At 59.9% G+C, this 25896-nt stretch overlaps 3 protein-coding genes across 6 annotated transcripts in view; all 3 read right to left on the bottom strand.

The window, feature by feature from the left end:
- PAK4 (p21 (RAC1) activated kinase 4) overlaps positions 1–10569 on the bottom strand; it is a 31186-nt gene extending 20617 nt beyond the window's left edge. Inside the window, exons 1-2 of one of the 2 annotated variants that reach the window (XM_090053170.1) lie at positions 10434–10569; positions 552–658 (exon numbers count right to left, since the gene is read on the bottom strand). The gene's annotated coding sequence lies outside the window, so the exon portion shown is untranslated. The remainder of the gene's footprint in view (positions 1–551; positions 659–10433) is intronic. The other variant, XM_090053171.1, reaches the window with a different exon arrangement.
- Positions 10570–11241: 672 nt separating this feature from the next.
- ACP7 (acid phosphatase 7, tartrate resistant (putative)) lies at positions 11242–17922 on the bottom strand. Of its 2 annotated transcripts, XM_090056168.1 has the most exons (15): positions 17795–17922; positions 17493–17606; positions 15890–16019; positions 15360–15560; positions 14689–14871; positions 14417–14442; positions 13859–13956; positions 13528–13590; positions 13296–13413; positions 13105–13218; positions 12542–12596; positions 12254–12321; positions 12098–12169; positions 11653–11790; positions 11242–11528 (listed from the first exon to the last, which is right to left on the bottom strand). In XM_090056168.1, exons 1-15 carry the CDS (start codon positions 17903–17905, stop codon positions 11463–11465), a joined length of 1557 nt encoding a protein of 518 aa, XP_089912294.1. In that variant the 5' UTR covers positions 17906–17922; the 3' UTR covers positions 11242–11462. The 2 variants fall into 2 exon arrangements, with proteins under 2 accessions (XP_089912294.1, XP_089912295.1); XM_090056169.1 differs by lacking the exons at positions 17493–17606; positions 17795–17922 and adding an exon at positions 16516–16581.
- A 5199-nt stretch (positions 17923–23121) lies between these two features.
- Positions 23122–25888, bottom strand: MRPS12 (mitochondrial ribosomal protein S12). 2 transcript variants are annotated; one of them, XM_090056244.1, is made up of 3 exons: positions 25754–25888; positions 25393–25478; positions 23122–23811 (listed from the first exon to the last, which is right to left on the bottom strand). In XM_090056244.1, exons 2-3 carry the CDS (start codon positions 25439–25441, stop codon positions 23441–23443), a joined length of 420 nt encoding a protein of 139 aa, XP_089912370.1. In that variant the 5' UTR covers positions 25442–25478; positions 25754–25888; the 3' UTR covers positions 23122–23440. The 2 variants fall into 2 exon arrangements, with proteins under 2 accessions (XP_089912370.1, XP_089912369.1); XM_090056243.1 differs by lacking the exon at positions 25754–25888 and adding an exon at positions 25604–25628.
- Between the last annotated feature and the right edge of the window lie 8 nt (positions 25889–25896).

Raw genomic sequence — 25896 nt, 5'->3', positions numbered from 1 at the left:
TGGGGTCAGCTGGGGATGGGGACAGCCCCTTCCACGTGCTTGCTCTGGGTGGAGGGGAGGGAACTACTCTCCCCCACGCTGTTACCACTGTCTCCACTGATCTCTGGATACAAGTAGGGATGGAGGACATCTGTCTCTGGGGCAATGCACCACCACCTTCCCACAGCTCCGGTTACACTGCCCCACCTGCCAGCTCCATCATAACCCACCGCCATGGGAACCAGGCCACCCTTTTGGCCCAGCTGATGATCCAAGTCTCCTTTTTGCCTTCCCCATCTCCTCTCTACAAACAGGGGCTGGAGCGAACCTGCCTCTAGCACTGGAGGTCCTTTAGTCTCCCACCCTGTAGTTCTGGCTTGGCCTCTGAGCATGGAAATACCCCCCTACCCTCTCGGCTGAAGTCTAGTCCTTCACAAGACAACAAACTGCTCTGAGATGGAAGCAGCAGCATTTCCCCGTTGTACATTTGCATGTATTTAAATTTGTGGCTAGGTGGAAAGCTTGTCAGAGCCACTGTAGATTTCATGGCAGTCACAGCCCCTTGCGCTTACCTCCCAGCAGAGAAGCGTCATCCAAGCCAGTCAGTCACTTCTCATTGTTCTCCCTGGGGTGGAACTAGACCTGGGGGCCAATGCGAGGCGTGAGATCCAGCGGGTTTCTGCAAGGGCAAAACTCCTCATTAATGCTGTCTTAATGAAGGGGCCCCGTGACAAGTGCTATGGAGGGCACTGAGGGCCTTTTTTTTTTTTTTTTTGCTACTTGGAGGCCAAAGAGCGAGGACCAGTGTAGCCTGGGCTGGGAGGAGTGAATGCGGACACCCCACCTGTCCAGCAGGGCTCAGCTCTGAGGCTTTGTAAGAACTTAAGACCAGCCACAAACAGGGTCAGACCCGAGGTTTGTCGCGCCCCGTCTCCCATGTCCGTAGGCTGTGGCGGTAGAGAGCAGTGCTGGATGGGAGAGTGACGGGGTCCGAGCAGGGTTTTCCCCCATTCCTCTTCCCCTTGCAACCATTGAGGGTCCAAGAGGTTGCAACCCCGAGGCCGTGCCCCGCACTCCTGTACCCCACAGCCCCCGATGCCCCTTTCCCCAGCACGGGCCCAGCCCTCCAGGGTGGATCTGGCTAAACTCTCCACTCCCCCCGCACCTGGTGCTCACAAGCCCCACTTTCACCCCACACGGGGGGAAACGACTGTCCTGGTGTCAGCGTTACACCACTGACCTGCTTGTTACATGCCACGACCCCTTGTTCTTGTCTGGCGAGAGGCAGCCAGGAGTTGATCCCCCAGCAATGTCTCTTCCCCGCTTAGTATAAACCCCCGTCCTGCCCCCCTCTGCTAACCTGGCGTCTTTCGTCTCTCCCCCAGAAGAAGAGGTAGCCGGGCCCCAAACGTAGCTAAGGATGAGGGAGGATAGAGCCAGGCACCAGCTGACCGCCTCACAGTGACAGCGCCGCAGCGGGGTCCAGCAGGAGGGGAGTGGTAGAGAGGACAGGCATGCCAGGAATGCAAGCAGGACTGACACGGGCTTCTCCCTCCGCTTAGCACATTAATCGTGCAGCGGAAGGGATGCAGGAGTCGGTGCCGTAATTCCTTGCACAGGACACGTGCCTGAACCCAGGGTGGAGGGCCTGGCGCCCCATTCATTGGGGGTCAGGAAGGACTTCAACCCCTTGGTCTGGGGTTGGGGGGGGGTTACCTTCCTCTGGGCACTGGGTCTCTAGAGCTCATTTGAACCCACTCCTTCTTGGCCCTAGGAGCCTCAGCTTCACCTGGGGCATGTTAACAGACATTGGACGCAGACACAAGCACGTCTAGGATGATTCAGTTGGCGTAGAGCAGAGGGGTGGGCTGAATGCGACCCCCAGCCTGGCTTTCCTATATATCTACAACCCTTAGACCCAGCGATTCTCAACCGGGGCTCCCCAGAGCCTCTGAAGGGTGATGTGAGGTGTGAAGAAATAAAGCCCATTGCAACAGCTTGTCGGGGGAAGGGGAAGAGGAGAAAGCCTTGGACCGCTAAACCAAGCAGCACTCACAAGTACAGCCCAGCTTAGACAGACGAGCGGCACATATACACAGGTAAGCGACAGGGGCCAGGGCAATGCTGTGATTAGGGGGCCAGTGCACTCATCCGCAGGAGGCCTCAAACGCCTCTACACAAACGCTTGTAATATGGGGCACAAGCAGGAGGAACTCACCCTCCTGCTAGCTGACCCCAGCCTGGACATAGCGGGGCTCACTGAAACGTGGTGGGACCCAACACATGACTGGGGGGTGAACATCAAGGGCCACGGGCTGTACAGGAGGGGCAGGACGGGGAGGAAAGGCGGGGGTGGCGCTCTACAGCACGGAGGAGTGCACATCCTCACCAGGCAGCACAGGGTCAGGGGGGGCAGACAGAAGTGCTCTGGGCTAGAATGCAAGGCAGTCGAGGGGAAAGGGACTACTGCAGACCCCCTGACCACGGGGAAGAGCTCGACCACGAGTTCTCACATCAGTTCACGGAGGTCGTTAGGTCCAAGGACATGGTCATCACGGGGGCCCTGAGCTTTCCAGACATCTGCTGGGAGGAGCAGTCAGCCAGGTCTGACCGCTCACGTAGATCCCTAGCCCGAATGCAGGACCTCCATCGAACCCAGGAGGGGCACAGTCCCACTGGGGAGACGCCTTGTTGGACCTGGTGCTCGACCCCCTGGGCGACAGCGATCATCGCCTGCTGGGAGTCACCGTCCAGCACGGGGTGTCAAAGGCCGGCAGCAAGGCAGCGGCCCTAGATTTCAGGAGGGCGACTTCAATGAGCTAAGGGGAATAGTCGGGGAAGGACTGAGGTCCTGTGGGGGGGGGAGCCGGGTGTCCAAGGAGAGTGGTCGCTCCTTAAAGAGACGATCCTCCGAGCCCAAAGGGAGGTAATCCCAACAGGGATCAAAGGGGGCAGGAGGGCACACAGGCCCCCATGGCTCACCAAAAGGATCCGGGAATGTCTCCTGGCAAAAAGGGAGGCACGCACCCGATGGCGGGGGGGGGACATCCCCAGGGAGGACTACACTGCGGTTGCTCGGGGGTCAGGAAGGCCAAGGCGGAGAAGGGACTGGGTCGAGTGACCCGGATCCAGGACAACAAGAAGTCCTTTTTTAAATGCACAGGGGGCAAAAAGAAGGTCCCGGGTAACATGGGGCCCTGCACGACACGCTAGGGAATCTGGCCGTCACACCAGATGACAAAGCTGACGTGTTTAACGACTTCTTTGCCTCCATTTTCCTGAGCAGGGACTGGATCGGCCCCCCACACCGGCCCCCTCAGGCCCCCGGGGAGGCGCACCCAGGCCCAGGGTCCAGGCGGATCTAGTCAGGGAGCGTCTGGAGGGACTGGATGTATTCAATTCAGCTGGTCCAGACGATCTCCACCCCCGAGTGCTGCGGGAATTGGCTGTGGTCATTGCGGGACCCCCAGCACGGCTGTACGAGCACCCGTGGGGCTCTGGGGTGGGGCCGGAGAACTGGAAGAGGCCAACGTGGTTCCCATCTTCAAAAAGGGGAGGAAGGAGGACCCGGGAACTATAGGCCAGTCAGTCTTACTTTGGTCCTGGGGAAGCTTTTTGAGAGAGTTATCCTGGCACATGTCCCCGAGGGGCCGGGAGGGAGATTATGCTCAGGGGCGACCCACACGGGTTCATTAGCGGCAGGTCCTGTCAGACCAACCTGGCGGCCTCTACGACCAGGTCACCAAATCCTTAGACGCAGGGGGAGCAGTGGACGTCGTCTTCCTGGACTTTCGGGAGGCCTTCGACACTGTCGCTCACCCCGTCCTCATTAAGAAACTGGGGGCTGTGGTGTCGACACCTAAACAGTCATATGGGTCACCAACTGGCGGGAGGGCCGCACCCAGAGAGTGGTAGTGGATGGGTCCTTCTCAACCTGGAGGGATGTGGGCAGTGGGGTCCCCCAGGGCTCGGTCCTCGGGCCCGCACTGTTCAACATCTTCATCAGTGATTTGGACAAGGGGGTAAGAAGCACCTGTTCAGATTTGCTGATGACACTAAGATGCAGGGGGACGTGGGCACACTAGAAAGAAGCATCAGGCTACAATCAGACCTAGACAGGTTACAGGGGTGGGCGGACGAGAACAGGATGGGTTTCAACACAGACAAGTGCAAGGTGCTGCACCTGGGGAGGAACAACCGGCACCATACCTACAGGCTGGGGAACTCCCCTCTTGTCAGGGCAGAGGTAGAAAAGGATCTTGGGTTCATCATTGACTCCAAGATGAACATGGGCCGGCAGTGTGGGGACGCGGTCAGGAAGGCCGACCGCACCTTGTCCTGCATGCACAGATGCATCTTGAGCAGGTCCGGGGGGGTGATCCTCCCCCTCTGTGCGGCACTGGTCAGGCCGCAGCTGGAGCACTGCGTCCAGCTCTGGGCGCCGCACTGCAGGAGGGATGTGGACAGCATGGAGAGGGTCCAGAGGAGGCCACTCGCATGGTCGGGGCAGCAGGGCAGGCCCTACGAGGAGAGGCGACGGGACCTGAACCTGTTCAGCTTCCACAAGAGAAGGCGGAGGGGGATCTAGTGGCCTGTTACAAACTAGTCTGAGGGACCAGCAGGCACTGGGGGTCCCTGTTCCCCCGAGCACCGCCAGGAGTGACTAGAAATAATGGTCACAAGCCGGTAGAGAGTAGATTCAGATCAGACATCAGGAGGCGCAACTTCACGGTCAGGGCGGCTAGGATCTGAAACCAACTTCCAAGAGAAGTGGTGCTGGCTCCTACCCTGGGGGACTTGAAGACAAGGCTGGACAATCACCTTGCTGGGGTCCTTTGACCCCAGCACTCTTTCCTGCCATGGCAGGGAGTCGGACTCGATCTGCTCAGGTTCTTTCCAACCCGACCAACTATGAAACAGCGTGCTCTTGCTGCAAATAAAGGGAGCCAGCAGCCTCCTGGCCTGTATGGACAGACACATCCACTGAAAATCCAGGGCAGTGATTCTCCCGCTCGATCCAGCCCTGGGTCTACTTTGGGTCCCTGAAGGCGGTGGACACATTGGACACAGCCCACAGAGAGGGACACAAGTGATGAGGGGCCTGGGAGGCAGGACGAAGCAGGGAAAAGAGGAGACCGAGGGGGGATTTAATCCCAGTCTTGGTGCAACGACAAGGGACGGAGAAGGGCTTTTCTCTATGGCTGTTAGGGATGGGACTACGAGCAATGGGCTCCCACTGCAGCACAGGAAACTGGGACTGGAGAGGAGGCGGCATGTCCTGGCTCTGGGCGGGGGGGTCTGGAATTGGAACTAGAGAGGTGGGGGTGTCTCCACCCCTCCCCCACCAAAACCATGCTGATGCCCTTTGGTCCCTCCGTGGGGGGGCTGGCATGAGTGAGAGGCTGGGAACATTTACGGTGCCTGCCCTGGAAGCAAAGTGATTCCCACTTGGAGCTAATTAAGCTGACAGCTGATTAGCCGAGGGAACCCTTCAATTAGCCTTTTACATCATTTATGGCCCTGAGCGCTTACCCATGCCACAGACGCGTAAGCGGGCGGGGGGGGGGGAGACGCAGAAGAGTCCTGGCTCTTTCTGTGACAGCTCAGTTCAGCCTTGCTTGGGGAAAAGAAGGGGACGCTTTGCCTGGGGCAGAGTGATGGGAGGAAACCCTCTCCCCCACCCAGGTTTGGAAAGCACCAGACCCCTGGGCCCAACCCTGGCTTGTGGGGAAGGCGAGAGGAGGTGGTCCCCATCCAGCTGCAGCACCGAAAACTGGAGTGCCGGGGTTCTAGGCCAGTGAGTCTCAATCTCGTTAGGCTCCAGTTTCTCCCCCTGCTTTGTTAGACTCAAGCCCCGCCCCCCCCTCCCCCCCCCATTAAACCCAGCTCTTTGCTTTTTGACAAATCCTAGAACAACTTTTACGTTGCAAAAAACTCAACCAGACACCCAAGGGCAGGCTCTCGGGGCACCCCAGGATGCCCTATTACTCCCGGTTGAGAACCACTGGTCCAGGCCTTGCCGACTCACTCCCCTTGCACATATTGTTCCTTCACCACACAAAGCCTGCCTCCAGGGACATCCCTACTCCAAAACACCCGATGGTCAACCCACCCAGTGCCACCAATCCCTAAAGCCAGGCAGATGGGCTGGCTGCAAGCAAAACCAATGGGAATACCGTATTTTTAGACATATAATACATGCCCCCCCAAAAAACAGCCTCCTCCCCCACTACGTCAGGGTGCATGTATTCAGTGGGGAAGTTGATTTTCTGTCTGTACCAGAAGCCCTCAGGGTGGATTCATTAGGGGCCTAATGGGGATACCTGGTGAGGTCATAAATAGCAAGGTCCAATCTCCTCTTGAACCCCCTGGAGCTGCTGAACCTCCCAGGGGGACGAGCTTGGTGGTAGGATGTCGTAGAGAGAGGATACCATACTCTCTCGCATACAACGCGCCTCTGGACTAAGATACACACCTTGCGTTTCAAAGGCAGAACAAAGGAAAAAATATAGATCTCCTTCCTTTTAGCAACTGGGTAGCAGCAGCGAGGGAGCCAGGCCAGCTCCTTCTCCCCAACCGCCTCACACAGACTTTCCTTGGCAAGGAACTGCTCTTACCGTACCGTTTGCATATAAAGGCACAGTGCACGAAGCAAGGTGCCCCTCATCCCACTAGAAATACCTGTGAAATACTGAGATCATGTTTTTCCTTTAATCACGACTAATTTGAGTTAATTAACATTCAAGCTGCGTGTGTAAAAGGACTGTCCGGTCCTGTCTCTCCCACCGGAGTCCCCTCTTGACAGGAGTCAAAGCCCACGATGACCAGACACAGGATAAAACCTGCATCTGGTTTTAATGTGATAAAACAGCTGTCAAAGCCGCAGATCTACATGGACCCAGCTGCATATATGGCCGCAGATCTACACAGATCCGGACACATAAGTGGCCGCAGATCTACACGGATCCAGACGCATAGGTGGCCGCAGATCAGGCCCAGACGCATGGGTGGCCGCAGATCTACACAGGCCCAACCATATAGGCGGCTGCAGATCTATATACCTATATATGGTATAGCCTATAAGGTGCAAATCCGCCCTGCCTGCTACTCGAATTCAGACTAACGCGGCAAACTAGGTCTCTGACAACGCCTCAGCTCCTCATTACCTGAAGTCTCTCCTCAGATGAATAATTTTGGGAGAGGAGGTTGACAGGCTGAGGGGGAAGGCAGGATATTTTTACCTCTGCGTCGGCGCTCAGGTTTTGCGGCGCCGCCTTCTGCTGCTAATCCCAAGCTTTTGAAGAACAATCAAAATTCCCTTTGAACGTCCGTGGTGCAGAGGCAGCGCCAGTAGTTGCACCAGATGGATCTCTGCTCCGTCCAGCCTGGAGACCTCCCTCGTCCTGCTTCAGGACTGAGATCTTATAATCTGGTCCCTCAGTATTTTCCAGCCTGTGTCCAACAGAGCTGGGACGAAAGCACCGGCCTGTTCCAATCCCTGCCCCCTCCTCTGGGTTATAAGTCACAATTTATCCATGGGGCATTTGCCACATGGAGGAATGTCCTTGTCCTTTGCAAACTCTTTGCCCCAGACTGATCCTGGGCTGCGGCTCAGACCCGCCTGCCTAGAAAGAAAGGGGTTGAGTCCCCGCCTTCATCCCTGCTCCATCATTACATCTGTGGCTGTGGTTTGACATTTCTCTGACCAGCTGGCTTGGCCTGGAGCCGGCAGTGGGCACAAACCTGAACTTTCCAGTGAAATCAGAGAGCTGCACACAGCACTGAACCCAGAGAATCAAGCCTTATGCCGCGTGGATCGCATCCTGCCAGACACGCCACGTGGTCCTGGGCACGTGCCCAGTGCACTTCTGCCCCAGAGTGCCCAGGACAGCCCCGCAGACCTCCATGAAGGGCCCTGCACAGCCCCACAGCCTGGGCAGAGGTGACGGCAGTGTGGAAGTGAGCCAGAAAGAGCCTGGGAACCCTGTGTCACGGAAAGCATTTCCTTCTGGCGGGGCTGATAAGTGCTAGCAAAATAAATCTGGCGCTCGCCCGCGGGCAGAGACCGGAGATGCAAAAACCCAGCTGGGCACCAATATCAACACGGGGGAGCGAGTTTCCACAAAGCGTAACATGAGCAGCCCTGGATCGTAATCTCCCGGAGACCCATTTCACACAGGAGGCTTCGTACCAGCCTCCGACAGGGCACCTGGAAAGCAAGGAAATGTCCGCTTGGATGTGCCACCCGCCCCCTGCTGTGCCCGCATCACAGTAGCTCTGGAGGAGCCTTTGGGCAACCCACGGGCAGCTTTCCTGCTGTCCCAGGGTGGCTGGACCCTGCTTCATGGCTCACTCACAAACCTGACCACTGCCTGGTTCCCCCTGCCTAGGGAGGAGACACCAGAGAATAATTCATTAATAAATATTTAATTACTAGCATCTGACACAAGGTGGAGAAGGGCAAGGATCTTGCGGAAGCAGAGGCCCCGATGCCAGCTACCGCTTCGTGGCTGCTCGAAACAACGAGATCGTTAGGGTCCCTGGTTAACGGAATCCATCCGACGTGACTCTAACCACTGGTGCACGCTGCAGTCGAGCTGCGATCTGGCTTCACTCCTCCCGGCAGTTACTGTATTTCCCCACCTACCAGATGCAGCCTATCCCCAAAAAAATCTGGCCCCAGGGGGCAGGGAGGCTTTGACTCCCGCTTTGCAGGGCACCAGCAGCTTCAGGCATCTTTTTCCCCCTGCCCGCTTCATTGGGCCTTTCATCAGGACATGGGAGCTCAACCCTGAGGCGCGTCATGTGCGAGGAAGTACGGTATCCCACACGCCTTAACCACCCTGTGCCGATGTGCTGGGACACGGCCCCCTCCGTCGGGATCCCTGAGGAGGCAATTCCAGCCGTACAATGGAGGCTCCAAACTTTTCCTTTCCTTCTGCCTCGGGCTTCACGCCAGGTTTCGGTTCCTCCTGCTGGGGGCCCCCAAGAACCCCTCAGCCCTTGAGGGGGGTCCTTCCACCCTCGTCCTGAGAAGTGGCTCGGTCTGGACCCCAACACCCAGCACGGGAACAACAGGGGGCAGCTTCCAGGGGGTTAGCTGCACAGGCGACCCCAGGAGAGAACAATGGTCCCAGGTCATGACTCAGCTTCCTTCTCTCAGAGACTCTGTCCCTGCCCTTGACCCTCATCCTTCTGCAGAGCACATCCAGGCATCCTGGGCACGAGGCCAACGAGTTTCTCCCTGCCCGGGTCCTGGAGGACGCGACGATGACTCCGCTACCAGGTCAATCCCTTTATCAGCAAGCAAAGTCTTCCCCAAAAAGGACGATGGGATCAGCCCGTTTTTATGGGCTGCAATGGGGCAGAGGCCACCCCGGGTCCAGGAAGGAGACCCAGGGGCAAAGCTGAGATGGCCATGGATTTCCTGAGGCCGGGGGGGGGGTGTCAAACACACCCGTGCCCCACTGGACCCAGCTGTGGGGCATATGCACGCCCCCACAGCCACCAGCACGTGCCCCCAGCGGGCTCTGTGCCTTGGACTGGAATTCCCAGCCCCCCGGGAGCCCCTCAGGCCCATGGAAACGGCAGCCACGGGCCGATCTAGGCCAACATTTGATACCCCAGGCCTAGCCTGCCATGAGCGAAGCTTGCCACTGCTCTCCAGCCTCAGTTGACCCAGCTGCGGCAGGAGCCCATTGCTCCCAGTCCTGTCGCTGGCGGCTGCAGGGAAGAGTCCCTCGGAGGCCAGGATGGAACCCACCCTTGGTCTCCTCTCGTCCAGTGTCAATCCCCCGAACATGTCTGGCCACCTGGACCCCCGCGCCAGACCCTTCCCAACGGGGGACGTTGGTGCCCTCCCTGCCCCCCGGCAACCAGCTCCGCCCCCCAAAGCCCTTGGACAGGATGTGACCCATGGGTACACTATGGCGCACAAATCCCTGCACCTTGCGGCACCCCAGGTCCTGCTCCCGCCCTGGGGCTCATTAGCGCTAAGTTAATAACGCAGAGCTCTAAAGGGAGAGACCTGCTCCCCGAGGGGGGTCTGCCCGCTCCACCCTGGGGGCAGTTGCAGGAACTCTTACCCCCCCCCCCCCATCTGCCCCGGGGGGCAGCAGAAGGGCCAAAAAACACAAGGGAGGCTGGAGAGAGCTACCCCCACCAGTGCACACAGTGCCCCCACAGCTTCTACCCCTCCCCCATCCTGCCCCATGGCCCTGCCCCACCCCGACAGGCCCCGCCCCATACCTAACCCCACCCCCAGCCCACCACTCCCCCACTCAGTTACTACAGGTCTCACCCCCCACAGGCCTAAACCCCGCCCCCAACCCCCCACCTCTACCCCAACCCCCTACAGACCACGCCCCCAAGCCCCAGCAGCTGCCGCCCCCTCCCCAAGCCTCAGCCCCGCCCCCTCACGCCCCGCCCCCAAGACTCGCCCCCCCCAAGCTCACCGCCACCCCCGCACTCCGGCCCCGCTCACTCCGCCGCCGCCGCCGCCATATTGGGAGCCCGACCCACTTCCGGGCCCGCCCCTCCCCGTCGCCCGGCAACAGGCACCGCCCCCCAAAGGGGCGGGGCCAAAAGGAAGCACCGCTCCGCCCGCCGCCCGCCCCGGAACTGACGTAAAGTGGCGGAGGGTGGGGGGAGGAACGCTGGCGGACCCCGCACGGATTGGCTGGCGGGGAGGGAGCGGGGCTTTTCTTAAAGGGGCCGCGTCGCCGTGCGAGAGGGTCAGAGGTCAATCCCCAGTGACCTTCCCGAGCCACTCCCCCGGGATTGGGGGCGGGTTCGTGCGACGTCAGCGCGGCCTGGGGCGTTACCATTGCGCCCACGTGATGTCACCGGAGCAGGACCTGAGGTGACCACTGCAACAGGGAGTGACATCATCAGGGTCACAAGTATGACATCACCAACCATGAGGGCCTCCCACAGTGATGCCACAGGGACACAGATCATGCTGCCATTGGCCTGCTGCAGACACATCATAGTGACACCTGTGGTGATGTCATTGCCGAGCTACAGACACAAAGGGGGCCCTGTGACATCATAGTGAGACGTGCTATGATGCAGTGGGTCAGCTGCAGACATGGGGGGCCCTGTGACATCATAGTAACATGTGCTGTGATGCTATTGGCCAGCTGCAAACACGGGGCCCTGTGACATCAACGTGACATGCGCTGTGACGCAATGGGCCACCTGCAGCTCCGTCCCCTGGCCCACCTTTCATTAACAAGCTTCTTCATAATTAGCATCCCGGCTAATTAACATCAGTCTTTAATGCTTTCACGTCCCGGGTGGACCCAGCCCCATCCACGCAGGAGCCGGGACTCCTGGGGCCCTGCCCCCTCCCGCCCCGGGGGATCAAGCCCCTGCCTCAGTTTCCCGCCAGCCCCTCTGCGGGGGCGGCAGCCTGGATGCCCGGCGTCTCTGCCCCGTCTCTCGTGGGAGCGGGCCCCAGCCCGGCCCGGAGCCCCACACGCTCAGCCCCAGGCCTCGGGGCCGTGCAGGTCCTTGATCAGCCACATCTCGTCCACCACCTTCCCGTCCTGCAAGACACGGGCAGGGGGCAGAGGTCAGGGGGCTGCCCCGGGGCTGAAGGGGGAGCAGGGCCTGGGCGCCCGGGGCACGGGGAGTGGGTAGAGCCGTGGGGGGCAGGTGCCTAGGTCCCACCTGGTCGTCAGAGACCTGCTGCAGGTGCAGGTGGGTGCGGTTGAGCAGGTGCAGCCGTGCGGAGCCATAGTCCTCGATCCGCCGTGCGCTCCAGCCCCGCGGCGCCGGCACGAAGGGGTCCAGGCGCTCCCGGCAGCCCTTGGACGGGGGGGAAGTCGTCACGGTGCCGTGGGGTAGCGGTTTCCCCACCCGATTCGCCACCTCCTGCCTCAGTGTCCCCATCCCAGCCTCCCTGCCTCAGTTTCCCCATGCAGTCCTCCACTCCGTGCCTTGGTTTCCCCCAACCCCTGCCTCAGTTTCCCCACACAATCCCTGCCCCTTCCCTGCCGGCTGCAGGGGGTTTAGCAGGATCAGGCCCCTCCCTGCAGCATGGGGATGCCGTTGGGAGCCCAACACCTCCCCCCCAACCTTCCCCCTGGGCAGGTTTGGGCCTGACTGCACTTACAGCCGAGCCGACGATGATGTGGACAGGGGCGCGGGGGTTGGTGTACGGGGCCTCCGTGCTGCCGTTGTAGACCTGCAGGAGGGGGGGAGGGTATTAGAGGGGGGTCTCAGGGCAATACCCCCCACCCCACACCCAGCTGGGTTCTCTGGGCCTCACCTGATAATCGTAGACCGGCCAGAGCCGCTCGTAGGAGTGCTCATGAGCCCAGAACTCCAGGTCAACGCCTGGGGGGGAGGTGAAGGGGGTGGGGAGGGGAGAGAGATTGGTCTTATCCCCTCCAGACCCCTCCCTGCCCTGCAAGCTCCACAGATGCCCCCCCAGGCCCTCCAAGCACCCTCCCCCAAGCAAGGACTGGGGGCAGGGAGAGGGCCCTGCTCCAACCCCCCTGCCCATAGTCGTGGGGGAAGGCAGTGCCCCAGGGTGACAAAGGGGGGGGGGCAATACCGTATCTATAGAAGAGCTTCTCCAGGCCGTAGAACCCCAGCAGCCCGCGGCGAACCTGGGGGGGTGGTCACAGATGGGGGGGCTGCTCCATGGTTCCCCCTACTAGGAGCCCAGAGACGAATGCCCCCCCACCCAGTCTCTCTGCACCCCCCACCCCAGTGGCAGTGGTGAGTGGTTAGAGAAGAGAATTTGGGAAGGGAGGGGAGAGGAGCCTGGACACCTGGGTTCTTCCCCAGCTTTGGGAGGGGAGTGGGGGCTGAGGGGGGTGTTTTTTTGGGGGGGAGCTGAGAGCCCAGATGTCTGGGTACTGGGGTGGGGGGTGAGAGCAGGGGGAGAGGGGAGCCCAGATTCTCCCCCAGCTCTGCGTGGGCAAAGGGACTGAAGTGGGGGGGGGGCAGAAACCAAGAGCCAGGACTCCTGGGGTCTATTCCCCCCCCCACACACACACATTCTGTGGCTCGCTTTCCCCCTCCCAAACTGCCCCCTAAGGTCTTGAGGGACCCTCCCACCCCCCCCGGCTTCTCTGGGGAGGTCCCTGTCCCTCTCGCCCCCCCCATACTCACAGTGCTCTCGTGCCGGGTGCAGTCGTCCCAGTCGTTGTTGGAGCAGTACATGGGCCGGTGCCCCATGGTGATGATCCAGGGGTGCTTGCGGCGCCGGGCCGGGCTCGAGGCCTCCTGAAGGGGTGGGGGAGGTGAGCAGGGGGGTCCTGAGCCTGGGGGGGCAGAGGAGGAGAGGGGAGGGGGGTCCCCACCTTCAGGTCCTGCTCCAGCCACTGGTACTGCTTGCTCACAAGGTCCAGGCCGTAGAGGATGAAGAAGAAGTAAACCTCAGTGGAGAAGGAGATGATGTGGGCAGGGCCCAGGTCCCAGCTGCGGGGAGAGGGGGAAACTGAGGCACGCGGCCAGCAGACCCCAGGCATCTGGGCTCCCCCACCCCGAGCGCAGAGACAACCCAGGTGTCTGGGTGAGGCGGGGGGCGCTCACCTGTACCACAGGCCCTCCGTGTCCCCAGGCATGCTGAACCGGGCCCGGTAGTTGGAGAAGTTGCTGGGGGCGTGGGGAGGAGAAAAATGGCGTGAGTGGAGAACCCAGGTGTCCAGGCTCCTACCCCACCCCCTGCAACTGCCCCCCCAATCCCACCCCCATCACAAGCCCCGTCAGGGTGTACAGACAGCGCTGCCCAGTGGTTACAGCTGCGGCTAGGAGGAGGGGAGCCCAGACGCCTGGCTTCTATCCCCCCTAAAGCGGGGGTCCTGTGGGTTGGAATGGGGGGGCAGGTCTGGGGGCCCGGCCGCCTGGGATCTCCCGCACTCACTACTTCTGCTCGTGGTTGCCGGGGCAGGTCATGTAGGGCACCGTGGCCGCCAGCGGCTCCACGCGGCGCATGAAGGCGTCTCCCACGCGGGCGTCGTTCTGCTCCGGGAGGTGTGGGGGGGCCGCGAGAGGCACAGAAAGCATACACGTTCACATGTGTAAGGAGACACCCTCGCACACACGTGTGCAGAGGCATGCCCACACAGGCCCGCCCGTGCCCATGTGCATGTTGTGCGCGCGTGAGCGCAGACTCACAGGCACACCCATGCGCACTCATACACGTACGTGTGCATGCCGTCATGCACATGTGGACCTGTGCACACACTTGCACACATAGGCACATTCACATCTGCCCAGAGGTGCCCAGAGGTGCTTGTACCTGCCCACACTTGTGCGCAGAGAAATGCTCCTGTGTGCACCTGCAAACACACTCATGCACGCAGACACACATGGATGTGCCCACCCTCATGCACACCCATTGCAACCCCCCTGCTCCTGTCAGTGCCCCCCTCACTCTCGTGCCCAACCTCCAAGGGGGAGCTGGGGTGGGGGCACTCACCCAGTCCATGTCATAGGCGAAGTCCCCTGGAGGAGCAAGAGTAGCCACGTAAGCCCTGAACCCAGCGCCCTGGATCAGGCCCGGGCAATGCAGCCAGCTCTGGGGTGCAGCAGCCAAGTATAGCACTGCCCAAGGAGAGCCCTGGGGCCAGCCCCCTCCCCCCAGCCCCAGATCAAGCCCAGGTCCCGTCCCCGTCCCCCTTATCCTCCCCACATCCAACCAGGCTCAAGATGCGGCCAGCTCTGGGGTAGGAGTGGCAGAGCGGAACGCACCCACATGCAGGACAGCGTCGTAGAGGCCAGCGCGGGCCTCGCGCTGCAGCCGGGGCAGTGCACGGGGGTTGTCGAGGCCCATGTCCCCGTAGACGGCCACACGCGGGCTCCAGGCCGTGCCGTTCTGCAGCGCCCGGAACCGGAAGCGCCGGCTCCAGCCCTCCTGGCTGCCGCAGCGGTACACTGTGGGGACATGTGTGGAGCAGGGTCAGGGCCACAGGGGGGCTGCGTATGCATGTGTGCAACCAGGAGAGTCTGAGCTGAGCACGGGCCTATGTGCGTACACGCTTGGGTGTGCACAGGCATGCCCTTGCCTAGGTGTGTGCTTCACACACATGTCCAGGCGCATGAAGGTCAGGGGGTATGTTTGTGTCCTGACTGCAGATGTGCACAGGCATATGTTTACACACGTGCCTGGGATTGTGTCTGCGCACACAGATCCAGCAGCACGTTTGCACAGGCGTGTGCCCAGGCATGCATTTGTACATGCGTGCACTATGCTGGGTGTGCGTTTGCAGGAGTGCCCAGGCATGTGTCTTTTCACACCCGTGTCTGGTTGCACAACCACGCATACCTGTCCGTGACTCAGCATTTGCATGCACATCCGAACATGTGTGCGTGCATGTGAGCTGTCTGCCCCCCGCCAGGCACACGTGTGTGCCCCCCATTACCGTAGTGCTGCCCGGGGACCAGCCTGCGCAGAGTGACGCGGTGCATGTAGAGGACACGGCGCAGGAAGCCGCCGTCCACGAAGCGCTGGGTCGAGCCCTTCGCCTGCCACGGCAGCTCCGGGCCCGGCGCCCGCCCGAACTGCACCACGGAGCCGGCCGGCGCCAGCGTCGTCCACGTCACTGTCATTGCCCCAGGGTCACCTGCGGGGAAACCGAGGCATGGGGTAGGTGTAGAACTCAGGAGTGCTGCCCCCCTCCCCGGAATCCAGGCATCCGGCACCAAGCCCCCCTGCTCTCAACTCCAGCCCCCACTCCCCTCGAGACCCCCGGCATCCGGGCTCCCAGCTCCCCCCACTCTAACCCACTAGACACCACTTCCCCCGTAACGAATCCAGGCGTCTGAGCTCCTCCCACCCCCCCAACCCACTAGACACCACTTCCTTCCCGGAGAACCCAGGCGGCCGGGCTCGCCCCCGCCCCACGCACACACACCGAGAACCCGGGTGCGCCACAGCCAGCCCTGCCCTCACCTGGGTACGAGAGATGCACCTGCTGGGGCTCGGGGCCGCTGGGGTCGTGGCCCGAGCCCGGGGGCAGCGCCAGACAGAGCCAGGGCAGCCAGTGCCACGGCCCCATGTCTCTGGGGTCACCGGGAGGGTCCTGCAGGGGTCAGAGGTCAGGTGGGTGAGCGGAGGGGTGGAAAACGGCCACGTTCCATCCCATAAGCAGCTGCGTGGCCTGACCCACGGAGGGGGAGAGACATGACTCCCGGCAGGGGGCCGCGGGGGAGGGGAGGGGGTGCCAGACGCCTGGGCTCTCTCCCCAGCTCTAGGAGGGGAGTGGGGACCAGTGGTTGGAGGCTGGATCCTGCCCCAACCCACTTCTCCGGCGAGGGAACTCAGGCATCGGGGGGGGACTTCCTGTAACCATCACACCCCACTCCCCTCCCAGACTGCTCTAACCCCTCGTCCCCACTCCCCCCAGCACTGGAGAGAACCCAGGCGTCTGGGCTCCCCCCCAGCCGCTCTAACCGCTCGTCCCCACTCCCCCCAGCACTGGAGAGAACCCAGGCGTCTGGGCTCCCCCCCAGCCGCTCTAACCGCTCGTCCCCACTCCCCCCAGCACTGGAGAGAACCCAGGGGTCCGGGTCACTTGCCCTGCAGCCTTCCTCGTCCCTGAGCTGACAAGCAGCCCTAGGAGGTGGAGGGAGGGCAGGACGATGTCACTGAGGGGGAGGAGCCAGAGTAGGGTGGGCTGGGTCTTCCCGCCCCCAGCTCCACCCACTAGGCCGGGCTGTCTTCCCAGCCTGCCCCAGGCTTCTCTCTGAGCAGCTTGCACTGGGTTTTGGGGTGGGAGGGGCTTGGGGGAAGGAGGGGGATCTAGGGGGCATCTAGGGGCCAAGGGGGGTAAAGGTATAGGGGGGGCTGATCCAGCTGCAGCAAGTCCCCAAGAGTCCTTCCAGACTCATACCAGGATTGGGCCCCTCTGGGGATGGGAGGGGGCAGAGGGGCTCCCTGGGTGCCCCCCAATATTTCCCCCCCAACACATCGCTGGCGGGAAGCCAATCACATCTGCCTGTGGGTCACTGCTGCTGCTTACCGTATTGTCTCACCTATGAGGCACCCCACAACACACCCAGCACCTGCCAAAGGGTCTTCCCTTCCCAGCAGGCCTCAAGGAGGCGGGGCTTGTCTTGCTCCCTATGGATTGGCTCAACTTTAGCTCTGCAGGAGCTGCTCGTACAGTATTTGTCACCTATAACACGTGTCTGTTTCCAGTGGTCACCCCTAACTCTTGGATTGGGGGCTGGTGGGTGGGAGGGAGAGGAGATGCTTGAGAGATGGGATTTCCCCCTCCACTCGTGGAGGCTTATCCAGCAGACAGCAACACTCTTATATTAATAGTCTATAGCTCAGATGAGCTGCTCTTACTGTATTTCTCACCTATAATGCGCATGTTCATTTCCAGCAGTTACCCCAAACCCTTGAATTGGGAACTGAGGGAGGGAGAGAAAATGCTCGAGATGGGATTTTCCCCTCCACTTGCAAGAGAGACATGTTCCCTAGCCTGCTGATCAGAGGAACTGCTCTTACCGTATTTCTCACATATAACATGCACGTTTCCAGTGCTTACCCCGAACCCTTGGATTGGGAACTGGTGGAGAGAGAGAAGGCTCAAGAGACAGGAGTTACCCCTCCACTCATGTAGGTTTATCCAGGAGACAGCGCACACTCTTATGCTAATAGCCTATTGATGAGAGGAACTACTCTTACTATATTTCTCACCTATAATGCGAACATGCATTTCCAGCAGTTACCCCAAAACCCCTGGATCAGGAACTGGTGGGTGGGGGAAAACACTCAAGAGAGGGGAGTTTCCCCTCCACTTGCAGGAGTCTAGATCCCCAGTCTATAGATCTGAAGAACTGCTTTTACCGTATTTGTCACATATAAGCTGGGGGGCGTGCTGAAGGAGATAGGTGCACAGGTGGCATTCTCTTCTGTTCTACCAGCGAGCGGACGTGGAAGACAGCATGAGACATGCATCGCAGAGACCAACTGGCGGCTTCAGAAATGGTGTCTTGAGGCAGGCTTTGGTTTCCTTGACAATGACCCAGGTCCAAAGAGATGATCCTCCCCCTCTGTGTGGCACCGGTCAGGCCGCGGCTGGAGTACTGCGTCCAGGTCTGGGCACCGCACTGCAGGAGGGATGTGGCCAGCATGGAGAGGGTCCCGAGGAGGCCACTCGCATGATTGGGGACAGCAGGGCGGGCCTACGAGGAGAGGCGACGGGACCTGAACCTGTTCAGCCTCCACAAGATCTGGTGACTATCTATAAACTGGCCAAGGGAGACGAGCAGGCAATGGGAGAGTCCCTGTTCCCCCAAGCACTACTGGGAGTGACCAGGAATAATGGTCACAAGCTGGCAGAAGGGAGATTCAGACTAGACATCAGGAGGTGCGACTTCACGGTCAGGGCGGCTAGGGTCTGGAGCCAATTTCCAAGAGAGGTGGTGCTGGCTCCTACCCTGGGGTCTTTAAGACAAGCCTTGACAGTCACTTTGCCCGGGTCGTTTGGCCCCAGTACTCCTTCCTGCCATGGCAGGGTCGGACTTGGTCGGGTCAGAGGGGACCTGAGCAGATCAACTGTGAAACTATGAAACATTCACATTCATTTCCAGCCGTTACCCCAACCATTTGGCTCAGGAACCGGTGGGTGGTGGAGAGAGAGAAAGCTCAAGGCATTGGCATTTCCTCTCCACTTGCAAGAGAGTCTGGCTCCCAATCCTATTGGTCAGAGGAGCTCCCCTTACTCTATTTCTCCCCTATCACATGCACATCCACTCCCCTCTAGGCCAATCATTGCAGCAGGCCAGACCTTTGTCTCCCACTGGGGGTTCTGGTGCCTGGGATTTCCTGGCAGGAGGAGACAGTTTTGGGAGAGATTTGGGTTTTTAAAGGACTCTTGCTTTCTGTTTAGAGGTAGTGGGGCTGCTGGAGGCCTCACGGCTGGCGGGCTGGATGCCATCCTGGTGGGCACGCGTGGAGGGCTCGGCTGGGAGCCCGGATGCCTGGGTTCCATCGGCCGCATCCTGCGCCTGTCCTTGCGGCTTGGTAGTGGTGGGGGGAGGAGCCAGATGTCCAAGGAGAGTGGTCACTCCCTAAGGAGACGATCCTCCCAGCCCAAAGGGAGGTAATCCCAACGAGGATCAAAGGGAGCAGGAGAGCACGCAAGCCTCCGTGGCTCACCAAAAGCATCCGGCAATGTCTCCTAGCTAAAAAGGAGGCTTACGCCCAATGGAAAGAAGGGGTCATCTCCAGGGAGGACTATTCTGCAGTCGCTCGGGGATGTAGGGGGGCAGTCAGGAAGGCCGAGGCAGAGATGGGACTGGGGCTAGCTTCCCAGATTAAGGACAACAAGAAGTCCTTTTTTAAACACATAGGGGGCAAAAGAAGGTCCTGGGTAACGTGGAGCCCTTGCAGGACGCGTTGGGGAATTTGGTCATCACACCAGACAACAAAGCTAACATGTTTAACGATTTCTTCACCTCCATCTTCCTAAGTAGGGACCAGAACAGCCCCCTCCCTGCTGGGCCCCCCTCGGGCCCCGGGGGAGGCACCCCTGGGCCACGGGTTAGCGAGGATTTAGTTACGGAGCTTCTGGAGGGACTGGACGTGTTCAAGTCAGCCGGCCCGGATGATCTCCACCCTAGAGTCCTAAAGGAACTGGCCGAGGTCATTGCAAGTCCCCTGGCACGGCTTTACGAGCACTCGTGGTGCTCTGGTGAGGTACCGGAGGACTGGAAGAGGGCCAACGTGGTCCCCATCTTCAAAAAAGGCAGGAAGGAGGACCCGGGAAACTATAGGCCAGTTAGTCTCACCTCGATCCTAGGCAAGCATTTCAAGAAAATTATGCTGGCACACATCCAGGAGGGGCCAGCAGGGGACTGCATGCTTAGGGGCAACCAACACGGGTTCATCAGTGGCAGGTCCTGTCAGACCAACCCGGTGGCCTTCTACAATCAGGTCACCAGATCATTAGATGCAGGGGGAGCAGTGGACATCGTCTTCCTGGACTTCCGGAAGGCATTTGACACCGTCTCTCACCCTCTTCTCATTAAGAAACTGGGGGGCTGTGGTGTTGACACCCACACGGTCAAATGGGTCACCAACTGGCGGGAGGGCCGCACCCAGAGGGTGGTGGTGGACAGGTCACGTTCGGCCTGGAAGGACGTAGGCAGTGGGGTCCCCCAAGGCTCGGTCCTCGGGCTCGCAGTGTTCAACATCTTCATCAGGGACTTGGACGAGGGCGTAAAAAGCACCTGTTCAAATTTGCTGATGACACTAGATGCGGGGGGACGTGGGCACACTGGAAGGATGCAACAGGCTACAATGAGACCTAGACAGGTTACAGGGGTGGGCGGACGAGAATAGGATGGGTTTCAACACAGACAAGTGCAAGGTGCTGCACCTGGGGAGGAACAACCGGCACCACACCTACAGGCTGGGGAACTCCCCTCCTGTCTGCACGGAGGCGGAAAGGGATCTGGGGGTCATCATTGACTCCAAGATGAAAGTGGGCCGGCAGTTGGGGACGCGGTCAGGAAGGCCACCCGCACCTTGTCCTGCATCCACAGATGCATCTCAAGCAGGTCCAAGGAGGTGATCCTCCCCCTCTATGCGGCACTGGTCAGGCCGCAGCTGGAGCACTGCGTCCAGCTCTGGGCGCCGCACTGCAGGAGGGATGTGGACAGCATGGAGAGGGTCCAGAGGAGGCCGCTCGCATGGTCGGGGGCAGCAGGGCAGGCCCTACGAGGAGAGGCGACGGGACCTGAACCTGTTCAGCCTCCACAAGAGAAGGCGGAGGGGGATCTAGTGGCCTGTTACAAACTAGTCAGGGGGGACCAGCAGGCACTGGGGGAGCACTGTTCCCCCGAGCACCGCCAGGAGTGACCAGGAATAACGGTCACAAGCTGGCAGAGGGCAGGTTTAGGCTAGATATCAGGAGGCGCGACTTCACAGTCAGGGCAGCTAGGGTCTGGAACCAGCTTCCAAGAGAAGTGGTGCAGGCTCCTGCCCTGGGGGGCTTTAAGAGGAGGTTAGATGAACATCTTGCTGGGGTCGTTTGACCCCAGTACTCTTTCCTGCCATGGTGGGGGGTCGGACTAGATGATCTGCTCAGGTCCCTTCCGACCCTAGAAACTATGAAACCATGATGGTAAAGGGAGTGCGTGGCCTGGTCTGTGTAACATGTGCTTCATGGAGGTGCCCAGAGCCCAGACCCCTGGGTTCTCTCCCGTATTTCTCACCTATTACATGCACATCCTTTTCCAGCAGTTACTCCAAACCCTTGGATGAGGAACTGGTGGGTAGGGGAGAGAGAACTTGAGAGACCAGCATTTCTGCTCCACTCTGGAAGGCATATTCTGCAGACAGCGCACACTCTTACACAAGAAATGCCCTAGTTACCCTAATTTCCCTATTGCATGAGAGTCCCAAACCCCTTGGTGCTCCCTCCATCTCTCCTGCCACATCCTCTGCTCCCGGAAGCCACTCAAGCTGAATCCCAAGGATCGGTGTGTGCGAAGGCGGATAATGAGGGGGTTTTAAGGGAGTGGAGATGCACAGGCTGGGGGTCACACCCAGGGCTAATAAGGCCACTCCAGGAAATAATAATGGCATGGGCCATGACTCAGTTTCCACATTTCATAGGTCAAGAGACAGCTGCCTCAGAGACATAGGTGGAAATACAGAACGTGACCTGTAAAGAACTCCTCCGCACCAAGCAGGAAGTTGGGGGGGAGGGTGTCGGTCTACAAGTTGCCTCAAACTACAGGGATGGATTCAGGGCTCCCCCTGAGACCTTGCCACCTGGCAGTGAGCACATCAGTGTGTTTTCTGCTGGACGCAGCTGCCCTGGGTGATGCTGCCAGATTGATAATATTACAATAAACTAGTGTCTGGTTTGGAGGAACTTACTTTGGCTTCTCCTGTCCTTTTCCAGAGAAAACAAAAGCCCCCAGAGACATCTCAGAGGTGATGCTCCCACAGACGACTTCTCTATAATCATCTTTTTTACTGTTGGGCATTTATTAAAACCTTCTAGAAGTAAACACATGCACAGGAATCACACAGCCATGGGGTGGAAGGGACCCCAGAGGTTACATCTAATTCAACCCCTGGATATGCCCTGTTGAAACCAGCCCAGACACTGAATCACTGAGCCGTGAGGCTTGGAGGGAGCTCTAGGGTCACATCCAGTCCAAACCCAGCCCAAGGCAGGATCAGCCCCATCCAAAACAGCCTGGACAAACCCAGCATCGAACTTTGAGCAACATGACCATCACCCCTTGCCCCCAGGAAAGCAGGGGGTCCACGAGGGGCAACATCCTGCTGCTGCTGGGGGTGGGAGGGTGCCATGGATGCTGGAGAGACACAGACTGAGGCCATACCCCCACTGCAGAGGAAGGCAAACCCTCCAAAGTGTGCACCAGTCTGAGCAGGGAGGAAATCCCTTCCTACCCCCAGTGCAGCATCAGGCTAAGCCTGGGCACAGGGACAAGACCCTCCACAAGGGACCCTGTGGGGTTGGTGCCAGCAGCTTTGGCACAGCTCAGTCCCATGCCCAGCCCTGCACCCAACACTTCCGGGGGAGGTTTAAACACACCCTGACTCATGGAGCAGCACGCAAGAGGGGGTCAAATTGTCTCTCAGCTTTATGAGGCAACCAGGAAGGCCCAGAAGCCTGGGAGATCCCCAGAGCAGAACACAGGCATCACTGCACCTAGATCACCCCAGCCCAGCACCTAGATCTCCCCTTGAGCTCCTCCAGGGATGCTAAGTACACAGCTACCAGGAGCAGACACTGGTATCTGATGCTTATGCAGCTGGGGTTTTTGGGCAAAAAAAAGATGTGCGTCGTATGTGGGGAAATACGGTAGGTGATGCACTGTAGCACAAATACAGTCCGTGGGCTGGATCTGGCCCACCAAGGGGTTCTATCTGGCCTGCAGTGGGTCCCCTGGCCCCACCAGCAGGCAGCATGTAGGGCTGGTCCTGCCGCCTCCGGGAGTACAATGGGGCGGGAAGGCTGGACTCAGTTTTCCTGCAGCCCCCACAGCAGCAGCTCGCTCTGCTCAGTTGCTGTTGCCAGTGTTTCTGCTGCCACTCCAAGAGCCCGTCATCCCATGACAGAGAAAACAGGACCCAGGAGTCCTGCGTCCCAGCCCCTCCCTCCTTGAGACACAAATCCCAGCTGCTGCTCCAGGAAGAGTGAGGCTTTAATGGTGACACGATTGCAATGGCCAGCAACATCACAAATGCACATGGGGCCTCACAGCCTGTGCCCCTGGCCGCCCCCAGACACGTGGGTTCCTTGCCTTGCGTCCTAGCCCTTCCCTTTAGAAGCACCCCCCCCTCTTCTAGGAGACCCAGCTAGAGATGCAAATCCAGTCTGCGAGGAGCGAGGCTTTAACGGTGACATCATCATAATGACCCATGACATCACAGAGGTAGGCCTCAGAGCCAGCCCCTTTGCCCCCAACCCTCTCTCTGGCTGCTGGGAGGGCAGGGTTGGGAGCCTCACTTCTTCACTTTCTGCACGTGGGCGCAGTCGTACTTGCCCCTCACGATCTTGAGCTTGACTCCAGGCAAGTCCTGGGTCTTGCCGCCCTCAACCAGCACCTGGTGATGCTCCTGCAGGTTATGGCCCTCGCCAGGGATGAAGCAGATCACCTCCTTCCCGTTGCTCAGCCGCACGCGGGCGCACTTCCGATTGGCCGAGTTGGGCTTCTTGGGCTTGCGGGTCATGGTCTTCAGCACCACGCCCTTGAGCTGGGGGCTGCCCCCCAAGGGGCCCACCTTTTTCTGCGGTAAGTATGGCCGGCGCATCCGGTGCATCTGATTCAGGGTGGCCATGGGGCGGGCAGGTGGCGGGTGGCAAGCAGCCGGGCCTGCATGGAGGGACAAAGATCGTTAGTACCATGCTTGGAATCGAGAGCAGCAGGGTTGGAGGGGGGATAGCTGTAGGGGTCACATCCAGTCCACCCCTGACCTGATGCAGGATCAGCCCTGTTCAAACCAGCCCAGACAAACCCGCCATCGAACCTCTGAACAACACGACCCATGACACTGCACCCGAATCTGCCCCTGGGAAAGCAGGGGACAACATCCTGCTGCTGCCAGAGGGGGTCATAGATGTTGCAGAGACCCCAGGCAAGGCCCTGCTCCTGCTGCAGAGAGAGGCAAAACCCCCAGCCTGAGCAGGGGGAAATCCCTTCCTGCCCCCAGTGCAGTGTGGAGCTGAGCCTGAGTGCGGGGCAAGACCCTCCGGGTCAGGGACCCTGCGGGGTTGGTGCCAACAGGAGCATTTGCAACCCTAAAACCCTCCTGATGCATACAGCAAAAGTAGGGGTCACCCAGCAAGGCCCAGAAGCCTGGGACACCCCCATAGCAGAGCATGGGCATCAAACCCCCCCCGACCGCTGGCTGCCTAGCATCTCCCCGAGTCCCTCCCTCCCATGGGGTCTCCCCTGTGGCCTCCCAACCCCAACAGCAAAGCTTTTCTTGAGATGCTGCAGGGGAGGACAGGGTACAGCAGCAAGAAAAGAGGAGCTTTCCCTCTGGCTGCCCTCCACATATCTGCCGCTGCAGTCGTGCCCCCTCTTCAGCGCCTTTTCCACCAGCAGAGCCTGCTCAGCTCCTCCAGCCTCTCCACACAGGGCTGCTCCCCAACATATAACATGCACCCCCCCCCCCGAACCCGGGTACAAGTGTTAAGTCATTTTCTTGGCTGGAACAGAAGCAGGGAGATGCAGTGCTGCCATCAAGATGGCTACCTAGCTGAAGGGGCAGAATCCTACATTAACCCCTGCATGCCCACGGCTGTATCCAAAGCAACAAGGGCCTGCCTAAAAAAAGGGGATCATTGCTACTGTACTCTTCCACATATAGCACACCTACTACCGTACTCTCCCATGGCCTGCTGGCGGGCCCTGTTCACGTCATTCCACTCCACTCCCACTCAGTACAACCAATCAGAGCCCTGGAGAGCAGGGCTGTCCCTAACAGTGACAGCTAAGCAGAACCAATCAGAATAGAGGAGGGAAAAGCGGTGGTCAATCAGGGCAGGGGAGAGGCTTGGCACCAATCAGCGGCTGGAGGCCGGCTAGCATACACTACCATTTCTCCCCTCCAAAGCACCTCCCCCCACAACCCCAAAATGGAACTGTGTGCTTTGTGCTGCTGTGCACCCCCGGGGTCGGGCCCACCTGCGCAGCCAGAGCTGGGTCAGAAAGGACAGGAGCACAAAGCGTGTTTTCAGGAGGGGAAAGTGGAGGGAACCCAGGTGTCCGGACCTGCTAGAAACCATGTTCCACATTGTGATAGGCCATTTCTGCCACCTAACACCAAGCAAGAACAGCCAATCCCAGCCCAGATCCCAAAGATTTTGCGGGGGGAAGGGGAAATCTCCCCAGCCTCAGACCAGCCAGGAGGATGGGGGGAGCCCGGCTGGAAGCTGGGGGGTCACATACCCCACATCAGTGGTGCCACCAGCACTCTCAGGAGGCCCCTAGAAGCCATGAGGACTCGCCAGCGTCCCCAGGTCCGATCCAGGCACCTGCAAAACAGACGGGCAGAAGTGAGGGGGGCGAGGGATTGACCCCCCCCAACCTGGGGGCCAAGGGCAGGGCTGGGGCCCTGCAGGTGGGCTGATGCAACTAGCTGAGTAAATACGGTAATGACCCTCGTCCTCCTCCTCCACCTCCCTCGGGCCCCGGGGGGGGGGAGAGCGGGAAAAGAGGGGGGTAATTCTTCCCCCAGCCCATGGATACGGAGCCCCGCCACCGAGGGACAACTGGGCGTGGGGGAAAGGCCACCTAGGCCCACGCTGACCTGTCACACTGCAGCCGCCATCTTACTCGTCGGCCTTGGGCCCCGCCTCCGGCCGCTGATTGCTGCAGAACCTCTCCCCCGACCTGATTGGTCACCGCTTTTCCTCCCTCCGTTTCGATTGGTTCTGCTTAGCTGTCACTGTT

Source organism: Crocodylus siamensis, chromosome 6 (genome assembly GCF_052110815.1).
Source record: "Crocodylus siamensis isolate JL-2025a chromosome 6, ASM5211081v1, whole genome shotgun sequence".
In the NCBI taxonomy this organism is placed as follows: Eukaryota; Metazoa; Chordata; order Crocodylia; family Crocodylidae; genus Crocodylus; species Crocodylus siamensis.
Note: the sequence above shows the minus strand (reverse complement) of the source record. Positions and strands in the feature narration are given on the sequence as shown.

What these genes read in the sequence shown, in the direction of transcription:
- ACP7 (XM_090056168.1), bottom strand. Translation starts at nt 17,905, where the DNA reads ATGCATGTCTCATGCTGTCTTCCACGTCCGCTCGCTGGTAGAACAGAA. An exon ending in TCCCAATCCAAGGGTTCGGG is followed by an intron (nt 16,020 to 17,492) that starts GTAAGCACTGGA and finishes TGACCCCTGCAG; the next exon opens with GACCCTCCCGGTGACCCCAG. An exon ending in GGTGCATCTCTCGTACCCAG is followed by an intron (nt 15,561 to 15,889) that starts GTGAGGGCAGGG and finishes GTTTCCCCGCAG; the next exon opens with GTGACCCTGGGGCAATGACA.
- MRPS12 (XM_090056244.1), bottom strand. Translation starts at nt 25,441, where the DNA reads ATGGCTTCTAGGGGCCTCCTGAGAGTGCTGGTGGCACCACTGATGTGG. An exon ending in GGTGGCACCACTGATGTGGG is followed by an intron (nt 23,812 to 25,392) that starts GTATGTGACCCC and finishes CCCTCCATGCAG; the next exon opens with GCCCGGCTGCTTGCCACCCG.